This window comes from Polypterus senegalus, chromosome 12, assembly GCF_016835505.1.
Source record: "Polypterus senegalus isolate Bchr_013 chromosome 12, ASM1683550v1, whole genome shotgun sequence".
Taxonomy (NCBI): Eukaryota; Metazoa; Chordata; class Cladistia; order Polypteriformes; family Polypteridae; genus Polypterus; species Polypterus senegalus.
The window spans coordinates 49483913-49500924 of NC_053165.1; the positions used below are offsets into that span (position 1 = coordinate 49483913).

The following is a 17012-nucleotide window of genomic DNA, read 5'->3' on the forward strand; positions in this document are numbered from 1 at the left end:
GTTAACATGGATTAATCAATCGATTAGTGAATCTGATTATTGATTCACGTATTGTCATCGGAAATGAGTAAGTGTGCAAAATTTCAAGTCATTTGGACAACAGGAGAAGTGGGTTAAATATCAATTACAAGATTTGTACCGGACAACAAACAGCTGAAGTTAAACTAAAGCGTGGTAATAATAATAAAACCCAACATCTGTCTGTCTGTATGTCTGCCCACTTTTTACGGGAGAACTACTTAATAGTTTTAGATCAGATTTTTTTCTATAATTTGCTTGAACATTCCAGTTGATTTTAAGTATCATAGTTCGTTTACGGTACCAATTTATTTGCGCGAATCCAAGAGAGACGCAGCGGGCCTTGGGTTTCAGGGCCCACCTCACTCACACACCAGTCTCGTGGTGTGTACCTTACCTCCACTTAGCTAGCGAATGAGAATACTACTTAATGGATTTAGATGAGTTTTTTTTCTAGAATTTGCTTGAACATTCTGGTTGATTTTGCGACTTCTCTCATCACGCTAAGAATCATAGTTCGCTTGTAGACGCGATATATTCACGCTAATCCGAGACAGTGGCTGCGGGCCAAGGGGAGGGGGAAGAGTGATGTCAAGAGTGGGGAGTCGGCCCACCTTGTTTTGGAGCGTAACTTGCCTCTGCTTAGCTAGCGATACCTTTTTTGTTTATTGATTTTTAAAGTTTTTCCTGAGAGAGCCGTGGGGAATGTTAGTCAATGATAAAAAGTACTGAAGTACAGGAGCCAGAAATAAATATTTGGCAATGTTGTTTTTTTTTTTAGATTATGCTATGTTTCAAGATGCTAGAGAAACATTTTTCTTTTGCACCATACAGCTGCTTTGTTCAGAGTGTCAGATTTCAGTTGTTTTCAGTTGTAAAATTCTTAACAAAGCTTGCTTGCTTGTTTTCAGACTGTAAGCCAGGATTATCTATACTTGTCTAATTTTCTGTGCCAACTCATAAAAGCCAATGGTAGTGTGAAATAAATGCTATATCTCATCACAAGAATGTCATCCATGAATGCACCAAGAGAATTAAAATCCCAGTTTCTGACATGACCATCTTGTAAGGTCAATGGAAACCCAAGCACGACTGCTCTGCTCATCTCCTTTTCAGTTCATGTACCGATCACCCAACCCTGAACTCGGCGCTCACTTCAAATACTTCTAACTTATCCAGCTTTAAGAAGATGAGGTCTTATTTTTAAAATTTCCTTACAGGCTGGCCGATTTAATGGAAGAACATCAGGAGGAATTGGCCACAATTGAATCCATTGACTCAGGGGCGGTTTACACTCTGGCCTTGAAAACTCACGTGGGCATGTCGATTCAGACCTTCCGCTACTTTGCGGGTTGGTGTGACAAAATTCAGGTGAGTGCTTTCCTTTACTTTAAACGTTCTATACAAGTAACATCTCGGTGAAAGTTAAAAAGATGAATATTCACCTGTACTACAACTAAACCTTGTACATTAAAGCCTTTGAATAGTGTGGGATAGTGGTTATGGCTTTGGATGTCAAACCCTCAGGTTGAGGGTTCAAATCCCGTTACTGACACAGTGTGACTATAAGCAAGTCACGTCACCTGTCTGTGCTCCAAAAACTAAAGAAATGGAATCAATTGTATCTCAAATGTTGAAAGTCGCCATGGATAATGGCATCAGCCAAATAAATAAACGTAAAATGAGTTCAGCTGTCAGAAGATACCTACAAGAGTGATCCCCTTAATTTTAGAATGCTTCTGAACTGTAGAGGCGAATTCATTGACAGTGATGCATGCACATGTTGGGGATGAGGAGAAATGTACAGAAGCAAGTTTTTCCATCCAGGGAGCTGAGATCAACTGAGATTAAAAACATCACTGAAGACGTCAGGGTTAAGATTCATCACACCCTGGTTTGGGAGCAAGAGGGAGAATCTTCTTGCTAAATGGGAATACCTGAATTTTTCCTGCTGTAGTAATACAGTATATTTGTATACGGCAAAGGACATATCTATGTGGTATAGCGGGTCCACAGCCCTCTCAGCAAGGGCCAGCAGTTTTAAACTGAATAAATAAACACCGCACTCGCGGCTTAGTGAGGGGGCGTACTGGCCATAGCAAGCCACGGGGCAATCTGCGGTGTGGGCATTTCTCACCTAGTGCACAGGTGAGGGGCTGCCCACATCCGTGATTGTTCCTGTGGCTAATGTGCTGCAGCTGCTATGGCCCCTCAATATAAAAGAGGCGCGAGTCAGTTAGGAAAGGGATGAGAAGAAGAACAAAATGAAAGAAAAAGAAAAGAAGGAAATGGAGGTTGTAGCAGGAAGCAGTGAGGAGAGAGTGCGAGTCGGTGCAGCAGGAAGCGGGCGGGCGGGCGAGCGCTCGCAGGCAGCTGAAGGCAGCCGGGGCGTTTGGCCAACACCTGGGAGAAGTAGTGGTTGTGGTCGCTCCCACAGAGTTTGATTTGAAGGGCGGGAGTGATCGGAAGGTGCAGTACTCTCCGCGGAAGGTAGCAGGAGTCGGGACTTGGGACGTGGTGTTCCCTGCGTGAGAGCCTTGGTCGCAGAGGGGTTCCCAAGTCACTGTCAGGGGGAGCCGACCGGAGCAGGAGAAGCAGAAGCAGATACTGTATTGTGAAGGTCAGCTGCAGAGAGAGCGTCTCACTTGTTGCGAGGCTCAGATGGGTGAAGCAGGAGAGACGCTGGAGTGAAAGACACCGGGCTTGTTATTGACTTTAAATACTGTTTCCTGATGAACGTTTTAACCTCGTTGTTTTAAGAAGATTTTCTATGTATTGATTTTAACCTCCACGTTTTCTTTTACTGGATTATTTATTTAATGAAGATTATTGAAAGCACTGCACTTTATCTGAACATTTTGTTTTGTTGACTGTTTTAATAAAAGCACTTGTGCACCTTTTTTACATCATCCCCTTGCTTTGTAATTGTCTCACTGTCTAGCTCATCTCGGTAGCATTATCGACGGTGTAGGGTTCAAGGGCTCCCGAATAGCGGATGGGAGCGTGAAGCCAAACCCACATCGTCACAATCTAATTTACTGTATTTGCAGGCATACTTTATTCAACTCCCCCTCTACAGAATAGCCCTGCACTCCACTCCATTTCCCCCAACTGTTTTCTACTCGCTGGTCATTAGGGCTCCTCTTGCATTCCTTCACTTGTTATTTATGGCTCCTCAAGCAGTTGTCTGTCCTCCTACTGTGGCATTGCCTGGGATGAAATTAATGCTACAAAAATAATATTGCATGCGTTTGCCAAAAGACACGCTTGTCATTTCTCATTGGGAACACTCTGGACACACAGGAGAATAATATGACATCCTTCAGTATTGATTCTTGGGCATGGCTGGTTTGCCTGTTTCTTTGAATTTAATGACTTTCTCCCCTGCCTCCATTTTTTCTCATACATTTATCAGATTTATACTTCTGTGTTCCAGGAGCTCAATTTAAATTGCCCACTCAAGGCCATTTGTTTTTTTGTTTTTTTCCTCTCTCATTTCTTTTGGAGGTTATGTGACCAGTATATTAAAATGTACTTACGGCAGTTGTCCGTTATGCAGGCTCTCTTTCTTTTCGACTTGCTAATCCGTTTCCTCCACCTCATCTCATTATTCACGCACACTCTCTCACACAAGGACAATTTTGGATAATCGGTGACCTTAACTTGCATATGTTTAAAGTGCAGCATTTAAAAAAAACCCTATGGACATCCAAAGAAAGTGGCAGCAGCAGAATATGGACCCAGAACTTTTGCATTGTGAGGAAGCAGGGATAACTAAAGTGTTACATTTAGGCATGGGTGTCGAACTCTGGTCCTGGAGGGCCGCAGTGGCTGCAGGTTTTCATTCTAACCATCTTCTTCATTAGTGACCAGTTTTTGCTGCTAATTAACTTGTTTTGCCTTAGTTTTATTTAACTTGACTCAGGCCTCTTAGTTGTCTCTTTTTCCTTAATTAGCAACCAAACAATAATGAGACACGAAACAAGCCACAGCATGACCAGCTCACGATATCTGAAAATAAAGAAAGGTGAAGGTTTCAGTAAGGTTGATCTCTCAGCTCACTAAAACATTTCTTAGGAAAAACAGAAAATCAACAATTTTGTAAATGTCTGCTGTGGCAGAATGAGAGCCACGGAATTAAATAACGCGTTTAATTAACAGCAAGAATCGGCTTCTCATTACGAAACTGGTGGGAGTTTGAAATCCCAGTTTAATTTAGCTGGTCATCTGTTGGCTCTTTTCACGTCTCATTTCTGTTTGGCTGTCATTTAATGAAGAAACAAATCAATTCAGAGGACTGAATCCATAAAAACGGGGATATTAAAAGGAAGGGAAATGAACTTAATTAGCAGTGAAAACTGCTCGCTGATCAGGAAAAGGGTTAAAATGAAAACCTGCAGCCACCGCAGCCCACCAGGCCCGGAGTTCGACACTCCTGCATTAAGGCCCTGTCACGTTAGATGACTTCTCCAGAGATTTTCAGTTGTAGGATTCATTTGCATAGTCATAGTGAGTCAGAGGTAGTGGGTGGCACAGTCACATAATGGGACATACTCAGTTACTCACTACAACTAGTCGGAAACTCAATAAGAGTAAATCATACAGGGTTGACGTCTTTAGTCATAGGGGCAGGCTCTGTACACATGAGAGCTGACAACCAATAAAGGCTGAATTGGAAGTGTAAGCTTCAAGGAATAAAGAACACGGGTGTTTTGGACCTCACAAACAGAAGTGAAGCTCGTCTGTCTGATGTCTCGTGTTGCATGTACTACGACAGAAATGGAAAACAAAATATAAAAAAGCAGACATTGTGGCTGAATTTCTGTACCTGTTAATACACCATATAGAACTGGCTATATCAGGCAGCACGCTACTGACTCTCACCAAAGTGGCAAGCAAGGAATGTCGTCACACAGTCGCATAGTTTAACATGCACAGTTTTTCAGCTGTGTAAACTGACGTGGTCCAGCAATGAGATCAGCAACTGCATTCGGCAAGTCTGACATATCCAATGACTAGAACTCACGTAATGTGCACAACTTTCTCTAGCGATTTTCAGTCGCAGACTTCATGTACATAATCTTAACGAATACTCTTGTGACCTTCAGTTATATGGTTTGACATTCCCAGCTACACCGTCCAACCAGTGTGTGGCTCACCTGGCCAGATTTGAACAGGTTTGATTTTGCCGAAAGTCATTGGGAAGGCTCTGCGTGTGCAAGAATTGAGAACCAGTTAGCGCTCAGCTAGAAGGCAAATGTGTATAATATAGCAAAGAGTATTGAGGAATGCAGGTGCTTTGGACCATGTAAACAGAAGAGAGGCTTGTGTGTCTGATGTCTCAACAGGGTGCAACTACAGGAAAAAAAGGACAGAGGCTGGTGGCTGAATTTGATGTACCCATAAAGCAATTCATACAGCACCAGCTCAGGCAGCACATTATCGGTTGTCAGACAATGGGTTGCACTCACAATACTTTGGAATCGTGTAATTTGTCATTCACTGCAACTTCTAGTTGTGCAATCCGATATCCTCAAATGACAAGATCACCAACTGCAGTCATCAAGGCTGACATCTCCTCCAACTAGAAGTCATGCAGTGTGCCGGATTTATAAGAGACAACACTATTTCAATAGACAAAAAATTTAATTGTTCGTTAAGCAATAGAGTGAAAACATAGCATATAAATCTGTGTACTATAATGAAATGTATAAGAGGACATCTTGTTGTCTGTTAAAAGGTTTAGTTTTCCACTGTAAAGGTAGAGAGAGATATAATGTCTTTGTTAAGAAATAATTTCAATTATGAGGTAAAATTATCACCCAGTTAAATTATCACCCTAATGTAAGCAGATTTTGTGGCCTGCTCAGAATGACGACTGTCCAATATGAACTAAGAGTTTCTGGTACGAAGAAAGCTGCCATATCACATGCACTTCAGAAGAAGTCATCCACCTTAGGCTAAGCATGTTTGGGGGCCTGGTCAGTACCATCTAAGAAAAGCTTGGATTGCTGCTGGAAGAGGTGTTGGTGATGCCAGCAGGAGGTGCTTACCCTGTGGTCTGAACATGGATCCCAATGCTCCAGTGCAGTGACAGGGACACAGTGCTGTAAAAATGGTCCCTGTCTTCTGATGAGATGTACAACTGAGGTTCTGACTGCCTGTGGTCATAAAATATCCCTGGGCATCCTTCATAAAGATCAGAGTGTATCCCAATGTCCAGGCTAAATTGCCCACCATGGCCTGATCATTCTGGCCCCCTACTTTCTCCCTGTCTCTGATTGGCTATCTCACTTTCACCACTTCACCACCTAATAGCTAATGTGTGGTGAGCATACTGGCACAAAAATGGCTGCCGCCACATCATCCAGGTGGATGCTGCACATTAGTGGAGGTTAATATGGCTCCCCACTCACTATGAAAAGTGCTTTGAGTAGTGAGAAAAAGTGCTACATAAATGTAAAGAATTATTATTATGCGATGAAACTAGACTGAGGATTTTTTTTTTAATCCTTAATTTATGGGTGCTGCCATCTCTTGGGCTTAAATTACAATCGAGATATGTTTAAGATAATATGAGCATGGGAAAGGCAGTATATAAATAAAATGTATTATTATTTATTATTAAGATGAGAAATTGTTCAAATAACAAGGAGGATCTGTTATTGTTTGGCACTGATGTGTGTAAAAAATCTTGTCCTTTAGGGCCATACGATCCCTATTAACCAGGCTCGGCCAAATCGAAACCTGACATTCACGAAAAAGGAGCCAATCGGGTAAGAGCAAGATTATTTGTTAATGTACTGGTGGGCGATTTCTGTACCAATCTCATGTATGGAAGTTAAGTGCAATGTTTTGTTTTCCATGACACCTAACACTACTCAGAATAATGTGCTGCATGCTAATGGTGTGTGAGGGAGCCATTTTAGACTAGTTTACCACACCTTTAATTATTTTGCTAATTGAGTAACTAATTTCTGTGGATATGTGTAGGACAGTAGGAGGTAGGGTTTCACAGTATACTGATACTGGAAAAATACCAAAAAACCCAAATTTAAAACCATGCCGTTACCAGCATTTTGGGAAGTAAATGTCAGTGTCCCTCTCCAAATCCCACCACCTTTCCCCTTCCCTCAACACTCGCTTTTGCAGTTGAAGAAAATGGTCCATTTTGGGATTTCACAGGGGTTCCCCCCTATTGCTTTTAATGTAATCGTGACTTCACAGCTTCAAGAGAGAAATGGTGTGATGGCGCAAACACACCAGGGAGGCACGCTATCAAGCGGCGCATCAGGGAGACTGGAGTAAGACACGAGGGTTTTAGAGTTGTCTGTTATTTTCTTCAGAACTGTGCTGAGTTCAGTTCAGTACTGAGGTCTGAAAGCTGGTATTGATACCAAAGTCAAAATCTGAGGACCAATCTAACACTAGTAGGAGTACTTCTATAGATGTGGGGGTCTCATCTTCTCTCACCTGCCTGTCTTTCGCTCTTACAGTGTGTGCGGGATCATTATTCCATGGAATTACCCCCTCATGATGCTGGCTTGGAAAGCCGCTGCGTGCCTAGCTGCTGGCAACACAGTTGTACTGAAACCTGCTCAGGTGAGCCAAGTGTTGTTTCAGTTGAAAATCCAGAAATCATTTGAGTGTAATATTTTAGCAATGGGATGATTAGGTGAAAGTGGCCTCTCATAACTCGCTGGGTACTTTGTATTGTTTTTTTTTTTTTTTTTACTTAAGCATTGAATACAGTTGAAGGACCATTATAGTTCTTCACTTTACCTTTCTTTTTTACAGGTGACACCACTCACAGCCTTGAAATTTGCTGAACTCACAGTTAAGGCTGGCATTCCAAAAGGAGTTATCAATATTTTACCAGGAGCAGGTAAAGCTTGCATAATTTTTGCTTTGTGTGTGATGTGAGAAGTCAAGTAATAATGACACCTTTTATCGGCTAATTAGAAAGATTACAGTATGCAAGCTTTCGAGGCAACTCGGGCCCCTTCTTCATGTAAAGATGTAATCATGTAATCATGAAGAAGGGGCCTGGGTTCCCTGGAAAGTCTAATTAGCCCATAAAAGGTGTCATTATTGCTTGACTTCTCACTACATTCATAATGGCTAACACGGTACAACACCCTAGTACTACTCTGTGTCTGATGAAACATCCAGAGCTATCGGTTACACAGGGTCACTCATCTTACCAAGGGGACTTGATAGCACAAAAGCCTACGGCTTCAGGAAACTGGCTGACTGTGCGACCCATGCTTAGTAACTTAACCTGCCTGTGCTCCACTGAAACTGCCTTTGTAGGATTCATATAAATCACCTTGCAATGCGTTTATGTACAGCACCTATTAAAAAATATTCACCCCTTGGACATTTTCACATTTTATTGTTATACAATATTAAATCACAATTAATTTCATTGGCTTGATCGATAGACAAAAGACTTTTTAATATCAAAGTGAAGACAAAGTGGTCTCACTTAATTACAGGTATAAAACTAAATATTTTGGTCCCCTTCAAGTCCGTATTTAGTAGATGAACTTTTGCCACCCATTTCCGTTTTGAGTCTGTGCACACAGGCCAGGGTATTACGGATATTGCATAACCTGCCTTTGCCTCAGCCACTTGATATAAATGATTGCAGCACACTGGAAACAAGCCTGCTGTAAAACGGCAAATGAAATAAAGTGCTTTTTGAGTACAGCAAAGATAAGGTGCTATGTGATGTATAGCTTTTGGGTGGTTTTTTTTCCCCATCTTCAGAAATGTTTTCTTTGATTTATGCATGTGCAGCCTGATCCTTGAAAAATGATACTCACTTATGTCCAATGTGTTAGACACATGCTGCTAAATTAAATTTTTATTTGAAAAATTATATTGTATCTAAGTGACTGCATCTAATGTACTTCTTGTTGCCAGGATCCCTAGTCGGGCAGAGATTATCAGACCATCCGGATGTGAGGAAAATTGGTTTTACTGGCTCTACATCAATAGGAAAACAAATAATGAAAAGGTACTTAATTCATCTTTACTAAAAGCATTACATGAATCATTTCAGAATTTCATGAGTTATTTTACAAGTGAATAGGCACAGGGGGGCTGTATGAACAGATCCCTTCGGGCAGTTTTTGCATTCTAGTGGGTATGTTCATTGTACATTTAGCTTCATGTTTATAAAAATATGCTAAATTTTAGGAATATAATTTGTTACTGCATTTTATTGTTGCCTGAAATGCCATAATCATAGGTTACAAGTCCACCTTAATATAAGGATAAGTGTCTGTCTGACCATCCAGTTGCTGTGGCAGTCATTTCAACAGATGGCATGTCATAAAAACTTTTTGTAAGGAAAAGAATTGCATTTGTCATTTCAACAGATGGCACATCACAAACATTTTTAGTACTAAAAAGCATTGCATTTGTCATTCCAACGGATGGCACATCACAAACATTTTTAGTACTAAAAAGCATTGCATTTGTCATTCCAACAGATGGCACATCGCAAACATTAACACTGTTTTTACTATTCCCATACCAAATGTCATATAACAGAGACCTAAGCATTGTATGGTGCACTGCAAACATCAATGTGGAGGTCTAAGTTGATTATTTAGATTTCAACCCATTTTAGACAGCGAGCACAGCTAGTATTATATATTGTATATATCTCATTATATTTAGTACATCTGCCTGAGTGGCTCCATGGTGCTGACAGAACTGTGCACATTTAATTATTCCCGTGTCAGCTCTGTCCCAAATGACCCTTGTGTCCAGCTATTTTCAAAGCTTTTAAACACATTCACAAAGTGTAAACTTAACAATGTTCACAACTTGAACTTTTTAAAGTGTCTTGGGCAGAATGTAATTATTTTTGATTAAAGTTATTTGTTCACACGGCTAATGGGTCCAGATCTTGCTTTTGGGACGTTACCAAGTTTCATCAATTAATGTTAAGCCTTGACTTTAGTGATCTTGAATATAAACATAAGAACATATGAAATGTTATGAAGAAAATGAAGCCATTGAGTGTATTAAGCTTGTTTTTTAACTAAATGATAACTTTTTACAGTCTTTCACCCTGATACTTGTCCAGTTTAACTACATGATTTAATAGTTTGAAGCAGATTCTTTGTGTGAAGATGCCCTTCCGAGTTTTCATGTTAAATGCAATACCCTTTATTTCTACTGATTATCTACAACAACAACAACAACATTTATTTATATAGCACATTTTCATACAAAAAATGTAGCAAAAAGTGCTTTACATGATGAAGAATAGAAGAATAAAAGACACAGTAAGAAAAGAAGTCAACATTAATTAACATAGAATAAGAGTAAGGTCCGATGGCCAGGATGGACAGAAAAAACAAAAGAAAAACTCCAGATGGCTGGAGAAAAAAATAAAATCTGCAAGGGTTCCAGACCATTAGACTGCCCAGTCCCCTCTGGGCATTCTACCTCACATAAATGAAACAGTCATCTTTGTATTTAGGATTCACATGGAAGGACTTGATGATGATGTTCATGCAGACTTCTGGCTTTTAGTCCATCATTGTTGGAGCATCATGATGCTTTGAGTAGGTGGTGGTGGCCTAAACCGGAAAAAGAAACAGAAGAGAGAGTAGGGGTCAGTACGGATTTTAGAGCCACCATGAATAGTTATTATGATGAATTGAACATACAGGGTATTAGGATTAAGTTAAAGTGAAGTTAGGAGAAGGCCATGTTAAAGTAATGTGTTTTCAGCAGTTTTTTAAAGTGATCCACCGTATCAGCCTGGCGAATTCCTATTGGCAGGCTATTCCAGATTTTAGGTGCATAACAGCTGACTACGTATAGTGTAAAGTGAAAGAAAACAGGATGGGCAGCTATAACCAAAGAATCTTAGTTTAAATAAATTCAGTGACTGTTTAAACTTTTATGCCTATGCAATCTGCTTAATCCAATTCATACTGAAATCATAATGCAATAAAATGGTCTGCCTCACTGCCTCTCCTTGACTTGATTTTTTCCAGCTGTGCAGTTAGCAATGTCAAGAAAGTTTCACTTGAGCTGGGTGGTAAATCTCCACTCATTATTTTCAGTGACTGTGACCTGGACAAGGCCATCCGTATGGTAAGTGACACTCAGAAGGCTTACACCTAACGGTTGACATTTTAAAGTCTTTGTTTTTTTGGTTTGGCTACTGTATACATCATATTTTTCATTTGTTATTTATTTGTCTTGTCCACATTCTGTTTCATTCAGCCACTGAAGAATGTAAGTGATAATTATTGAATAAAATCCAGTTTTTTCATAATCAATTACAACCAATTTCTTATAATACCAGAAACGCAAACTCAAAAAATGCATGAATGAAGTTATTGATTGATGATGCAAGAATCTGTTTCAGTTAGGGCTTGTCAAGCCTTAGGAAAGACAAGGATCAGGGCTGAGGCTGCTGCTGCTGCTGCCAAGTGCACACACACACACACACATATATATATATATATATATATATATATATATATATATATATATATATATATATATATATATATATATATATATATATATATATATATATATATATATATATATATATATATAAAACTAGGGGGCTCTGCCATCGGTTTGCTTTGCTCGCCAAACCCCATGAGTGTGCTACGCGCTAGTCACTTTTGCGGCTCTGCCGCTCGCGTACGGGGAAGGGGATGTACAATTTAAACAAATTGTTATTTTCATGGGAATTGTTACATATGCATAATAGAACTATTTTACATTACATCGAGTAATTAACCATAGTAAAAAATAGTAAAACGTAATAAAAAGAAATAAAATTATGTTTCACATTGCGTTAGAGGTATTCGTTGTGTTATACATTTTTGTTCTGTTTGGCTTTGAAATTAACACGGAAATACTTTTTAAACTTACACTTTTACTGTAAAACTTCAGTAAAAACAATATTTGGGAATTAACTTTTTGCCAATATCGCATTGAATTTTGATTCCGTGTTTGGACATACATTATGACAACGCAACGTATAACTGCCCGTGAGTGAATATCGTTTCTTTCTGTCTAATAAATAAACCGACTTTTTCTAATGTTTGTCGCTGTGATTTGTTAATTGTCATTGCAAAAGCTATTCTCACGGGAAACCGTAAACGTTTTAATATGAATGGCATATCACAATCTCCTCTGGTATCTAATGTTATCTGCGGAAGATGTACTACATTGCCTTTCTTGTCGCCTGTTATAATTTTACATTTAAGAATTATTTGACCAATTTTGAATACAACTAATCTTGCCCTAAATTACACAATAACATTACGATACATCCTTCTTTCAACAGTAATTCGGGTGGTGGAAGACCAGACAGTGTTAACGGTTTTAGATATTCTACGAGATATTGTAAGCTGATGTTTTCATCTTCCGCACCATCACCATCAACTGTTTCAGCATAGTCTATTGATACGCATTTAAACAATTTCCCGTGTAAACGATCAACAATTTTCGTGTTAATTCGTTTGACTTCATTTTTTCTCGGTGCTAGGATTGCTTGTGTACTCATTTCTTCTGTTGATGAAATCCAGGATGAAATAAATCAATAAGATTTGGACATAAGTCTTCTTTTATTGGAAACTTAAAGTGAGGAAAACATAAAAATTTATAAGAGCTGAGAGCGCAGGAAGTGTGTCTGACAAAAGCATTCACATGAATGAGAGGTGAGAGGACCGTGGGCATGGGCTGTTAACCGGAAATGGTTGAGAGGAAGGCGGGGACTTGAAAAAATCCCTTGGCAATAGTCTTGTCTTGTCTCTTGCCACCATTAAGGTGAATTATTTATTTTGATTAAGGTACAGATTATAAGTCATAAGCCCCATAGGTTAGCTACCGAACACTCAGGTAGCACACTAACACGCTTGGCCTAGGGCACAAAATAACCTTGCACCGGCACTGGTTGCATCATAATAATGTGAAAAACGTGAATACTTTTTGAAGGCACTGAATATAATATATGGTGGCTTCTTAAACAAAAACTAAAAATATGTTGATTAAATTAAAGATATTATCTTGTTCAAATTGTTCAAGGGAGTTTTGTAAAGACCCTTATATTATCTGTCCATTTTTAGCACCACAAGAGCAGTAATGTTTTAGTATTATTGTAGACGCAATTCAGATATCTAACTTTTTTACACATTTGTTTTCACTGTATCTTTAATTTATAGGTTTATAGACTTTTAGGGTCATTATTGTCATGTGTACAGAGTACAGTAAAATTCGTACTTACATGTGCTAATCAACATTGCAACATGTCGCCACTCCCTGCTCCCTACCCTAGTTAGAGGGTAGAGGTAATGGAACTTAAGATGCATTTGTCGTATTTTAGAAGTCCCCAGGAAAATAAAGTAATACTCTAACGGTTGGAAAATTTCACTCGTATCTGAAAGAGATACTGTTATGTATACTGAATATATTGTCAGGAGGAATGGGGCTAGAGTGGTGTGGCACCAGTCTGCTTGTGTATATTCCAGGAATCGCAAACTAACGTGAAACATGCGTCTTTGGAAAGTGGTAGAAAAACTGGAGTACCCAAAGAAATCCCACACAGACATGGGAAGAAAGTGCAAACTCCATATGCACAACCATCAGGAAGTGGATCAGTTACCAATCATCTACTTATTGAATCCACTTAATCTAAATCAGGGGCCGCATGGAGCCTGAACTTACTTCGCCAGTATTGGGTGCAGGAATCAATCCTGAATGTGGTGCCACTTGACTGAGCTGTCTCCAGCACTAAAGAGTTATTACATTTTTAAAAATAGTGTGCTTTTAAAGAAGAAAAATGCAAACAGGAAGCCTGTTCTTTTTCTTACAGGGGATGAGCTCTGTTTTCTTCAATAAAGGTGAAAACTGTATCGCAGCGGGTAGACTGTTTGTGGAGGAGCCCATTCACGACATCTTTGTTAAGAAAGTGGTCAGTATATATAAAATAATACATAAGAACTTCACATTATATAGCATAATCTTAATTTTACACTACATTTGAGAATACTGCAGTGCTTTATCCCAGTCAAATTACTTTTCAGTTGGTTTCATTGGTTAAATCACTAAACATGGATTTTGATGTTCTCTCAGGTGGAAGAGGTGAAAAAAATGAAAATTGGTGACCCATTGAACAGGTCAACAGATCATGGTCCTCAAAACCACAAAGCCCATTTGGAAAAGCTAATTCAATACTGCCAGACTGGGTGCCAAGAGGGAGCCACATTGGTGTGTGGTGGCAAGCAGCTACCCCGGCCAGGTACTGGAAATGCACCACATAAATATGAATGCTCAATCAGTTACACCGGGTGTTGGCTTCACGTGGCATGACAGAAGAGTTGTGTTGTGTGATTGTCACGGTGTGATATGTACTGGTAGATATGCATGAGGTTTAAAAACATAAAAATTGGTAAACCTGTTAGCTAGTTTAATTTTGACAGTCTAAACCGTTTTCCAGTTTTTAGACATTTTCTACTTAATACACTCCTTGGGTAATGGTTGTTTCTTAACATATTTCTTTCAGGCTTTTTCTTTGAACCCACTGTATTCACAAATGTGGAGGACCATATGTATATAGCTAAAGAAGAGTCCTTTGGACCTGTCATGATAATCTCCAAATTTAAGGAAGAGTAAGTCACACATTGATTTTCCATACTGTTAGCTCATGTAACACATACTGTGGAAATGGTTCCTTTACTAAAGCGTTTTGTAAACTTCTAGTAGTAATCGGACAATAAAATGTATTCATGTCAGAAGAAACAAAGACACGGTGGGACCCAAAACTTCCTGGATTTCTATTAAAAACCTTTATTTCCAGACAATTTCCTTTTAGTCACTCTTAAAATATTCTCCTTGAGATGCAATACACTTGTCCCAGCGTTTCTTCCACTCTTATTAACATCTCCTGTACTCTTCATTTCTTACCACGTCTTGCGCCTCCTATGTTTTTACTCGGATTTCTTCGACAGTAACAAATCTTCTTCCCTTCAGTCTCAAATTTAATTTCAAGAACATAAAGAAGTCACAGTGAGGAAGATCTGGCCAATACAAGGTATGCAAATCAACAGCCACATTGTTTTTCATCGAAACCTCCTCCACTGACAGCACGATGTCTCCAGGCGTATTGTCGTGGTGCAGAGAGCTGTTCTGAGTTTGCCACTTCTCTGGATGTTGTTTTTTTTTTTTTTTCCCCTGATGACACCTCAGCGGTTTAATGTAATGTTGCTGATTAATGATGTAACCTGTAGAGGGTGCTTGAGGCTCCCAAATGTCAGACACAACTCTGCAGACACTACTCCCAGTTTCAAAAGACCTTTTATTTCCAGAAACTAGGGGGCTTTACCCCCTTGCTCGCTTCGCTCCCCAACCCCTGGGTTGGTGCTACGTGCTAGCCTCTTTGCGGTTTTGCCACTCGTGTATGGGAATGCATATGTACAGTTTAAACAGATTATTATTTTCATGGGAATTGTTACATATGCATAATAGAACTAACTATTTTACATTACAGCGAGTAATTAACCATATTAAAAACTTAATAATTTGAAAGTAAATTATGTTTCATGTTGCGTGAGAGGTATTCGTTGTGTGATACGGTTTTGTTTTGATTTGAAATTAACACGCAAATACTTTTTAAACTTACACTTTTACTGTAAAACTTCAGTAAAAACAATTTTTTAATTACATTTTCATCAATATCACACTGAATTTTGATTCTGTGTTTGGACTTACATTGTGACAATGCAACGTATAACTGCCTGTGAATGAATTTCGTTTCTTTCTCTCTAATAAATACTCTGACTTTTTCGAATGTTTGTCACTGTGATTTGTTCATTGTCTTTGCAAAAGGTATTCTAACAGGAAACTGCTCACATTTTAATACAAATGGCATATCAAGATCTCCTTTGGCGTCTAATGTTATCCGCAGAAGATGTACTACATTACCTTTCTTGGATACATCCTCCTTTCAACAGTAATTCGACCGGACGTTGTTAACGGTTGTAGATATTCTTCGGGATATTATAAGCTGATGTTTTCATCTTCCACACCATCACCACTAACTGTTTCAGCATAGTCTATTAATACGCATTTAACCAATTTGCTGTGTAACCGTTAATTCATTTGACTTCATCGTTTCTTGCCATTGTACTCATTTCTTCTGTTGATAACCCTTAGGGATGAAATTCTTCAATAAGATTTGGACGTAATAAGTCTTCTTTTATTGGGAACTTAAAGTGAGGAAAACATAAAATTTATAAGAGCTAAGAGAGCAGGAAGTGTGTCTGACAAAAGCATTCACACTAATGAGAGGTGAGAGGGCCGTGTGCGTGGTTGATTATGGTTGAGAGGAGGGCGTGACTTGAAAAAATCTCATGGCCAAAGTCTCGTCTCACAGGACTTAAAATTATCTCTTTGAGAAAGTCTCATCTTAGGATTTCCTTTTATAATAGAGAGATAGTTTCACAGACTTAATACACTCATAAATTCCTTGTTGTTTCCTTTTCCTCCCATGCAAGTTTTGTCCACTTCATCCCGTCTCTGATTCTCTGTGTAAGACAGAGCAACTGGTTTCTTTTTTATGCTGGACCCAGGAGTACTTCTGATGCCACACTGTTATACCCCAGAAGCACTTCTGAGCAGGCTGGAGCAGCCATTCCTGCGAATGCCCTCTGGCATTCCTCAAGGAATCTATCAGGGTTGCCCTTGTGAACTACAGTTCCCATGTAGCCCTGTGATAGTCTAAACCAGAGGCACGCCAGAGGAGCACTGCCACCTTGCATACTGGGGAAACAGTTGCTCTCAAAAAGCAGTTCCCTTATCTCCATTGGCTCTTCATACTACTGGGAGTGGTACCCATACTGGTCAGGATTCCAAACTATCTTGGCTGTCTATCCATATTGACGGCCACCTGGGTAAAACGCCACCTTTCATCCTGGCTAGGGTGCCAGTCCATCTGTGTCCAT

General features: G+C 39.4%; 1 protein-coding gene and 1 long non-coding RNA gene across 2 annotated transcripts in view; one reads left to right on the top strand and one right to left on the bottom strand.

The window, feature by feature from the left end:
* Positions 1 to 17012, top strand: part of aldh1l1 (aldehyde dehydrogenase 1 family, member L1) — a 65682-nt gene that overhangs the window by 44327 nt on the left and 4343 nt on the right. Inside the window, exons 13-21 of the mRNA XM_039771112.1 lie at positions 1239 to 1389; positions 6724 to 6794; positions 7515 to 7620; positions 7816 to 7903; positions 8947 to 9040; positions 11043 to 11142; positions 13886 to 13984; positions 14146 to 14311; positions 14576 to 14681. Of these exons, the coding sequence (XP_039627046.1) occupies positions 1239 to 1389; positions 6724 to 6794; positions 7515 to 7620; positions 7816 to 7903; positions 8947 to 9040; positions 11043 to 11142; positions 13886 to 13984; positions 14146 to 14311; positions 14576 to 14681 (981 nt within the window). The remainder of the gene's footprint in view (positions 1 to 1238; positions 1390 to 6723; positions 6795 to 7514; positions 7621 to 7815; positions 7904 to 8946; positions 9041 to 11042; positions 11143 to 13885; positions 13985 to 14145; positions 14312 to 14575; positions 14682 to 17012) is intronic.
* Positions 10586 to 17012, bottom strand: part of LOC120540394 — a 29689-nt gene continuing 23262 nt past the window's right edge. The window contains exon 3 of the long non-coding RNA XR_005635807.1: positions 10586 to 10619. This is a non-coding gene — a long non-coding RNA (uncharacterized LOC120540394). The remainder of the gene's footprint in view (positions 10620 to 17012) is intronic.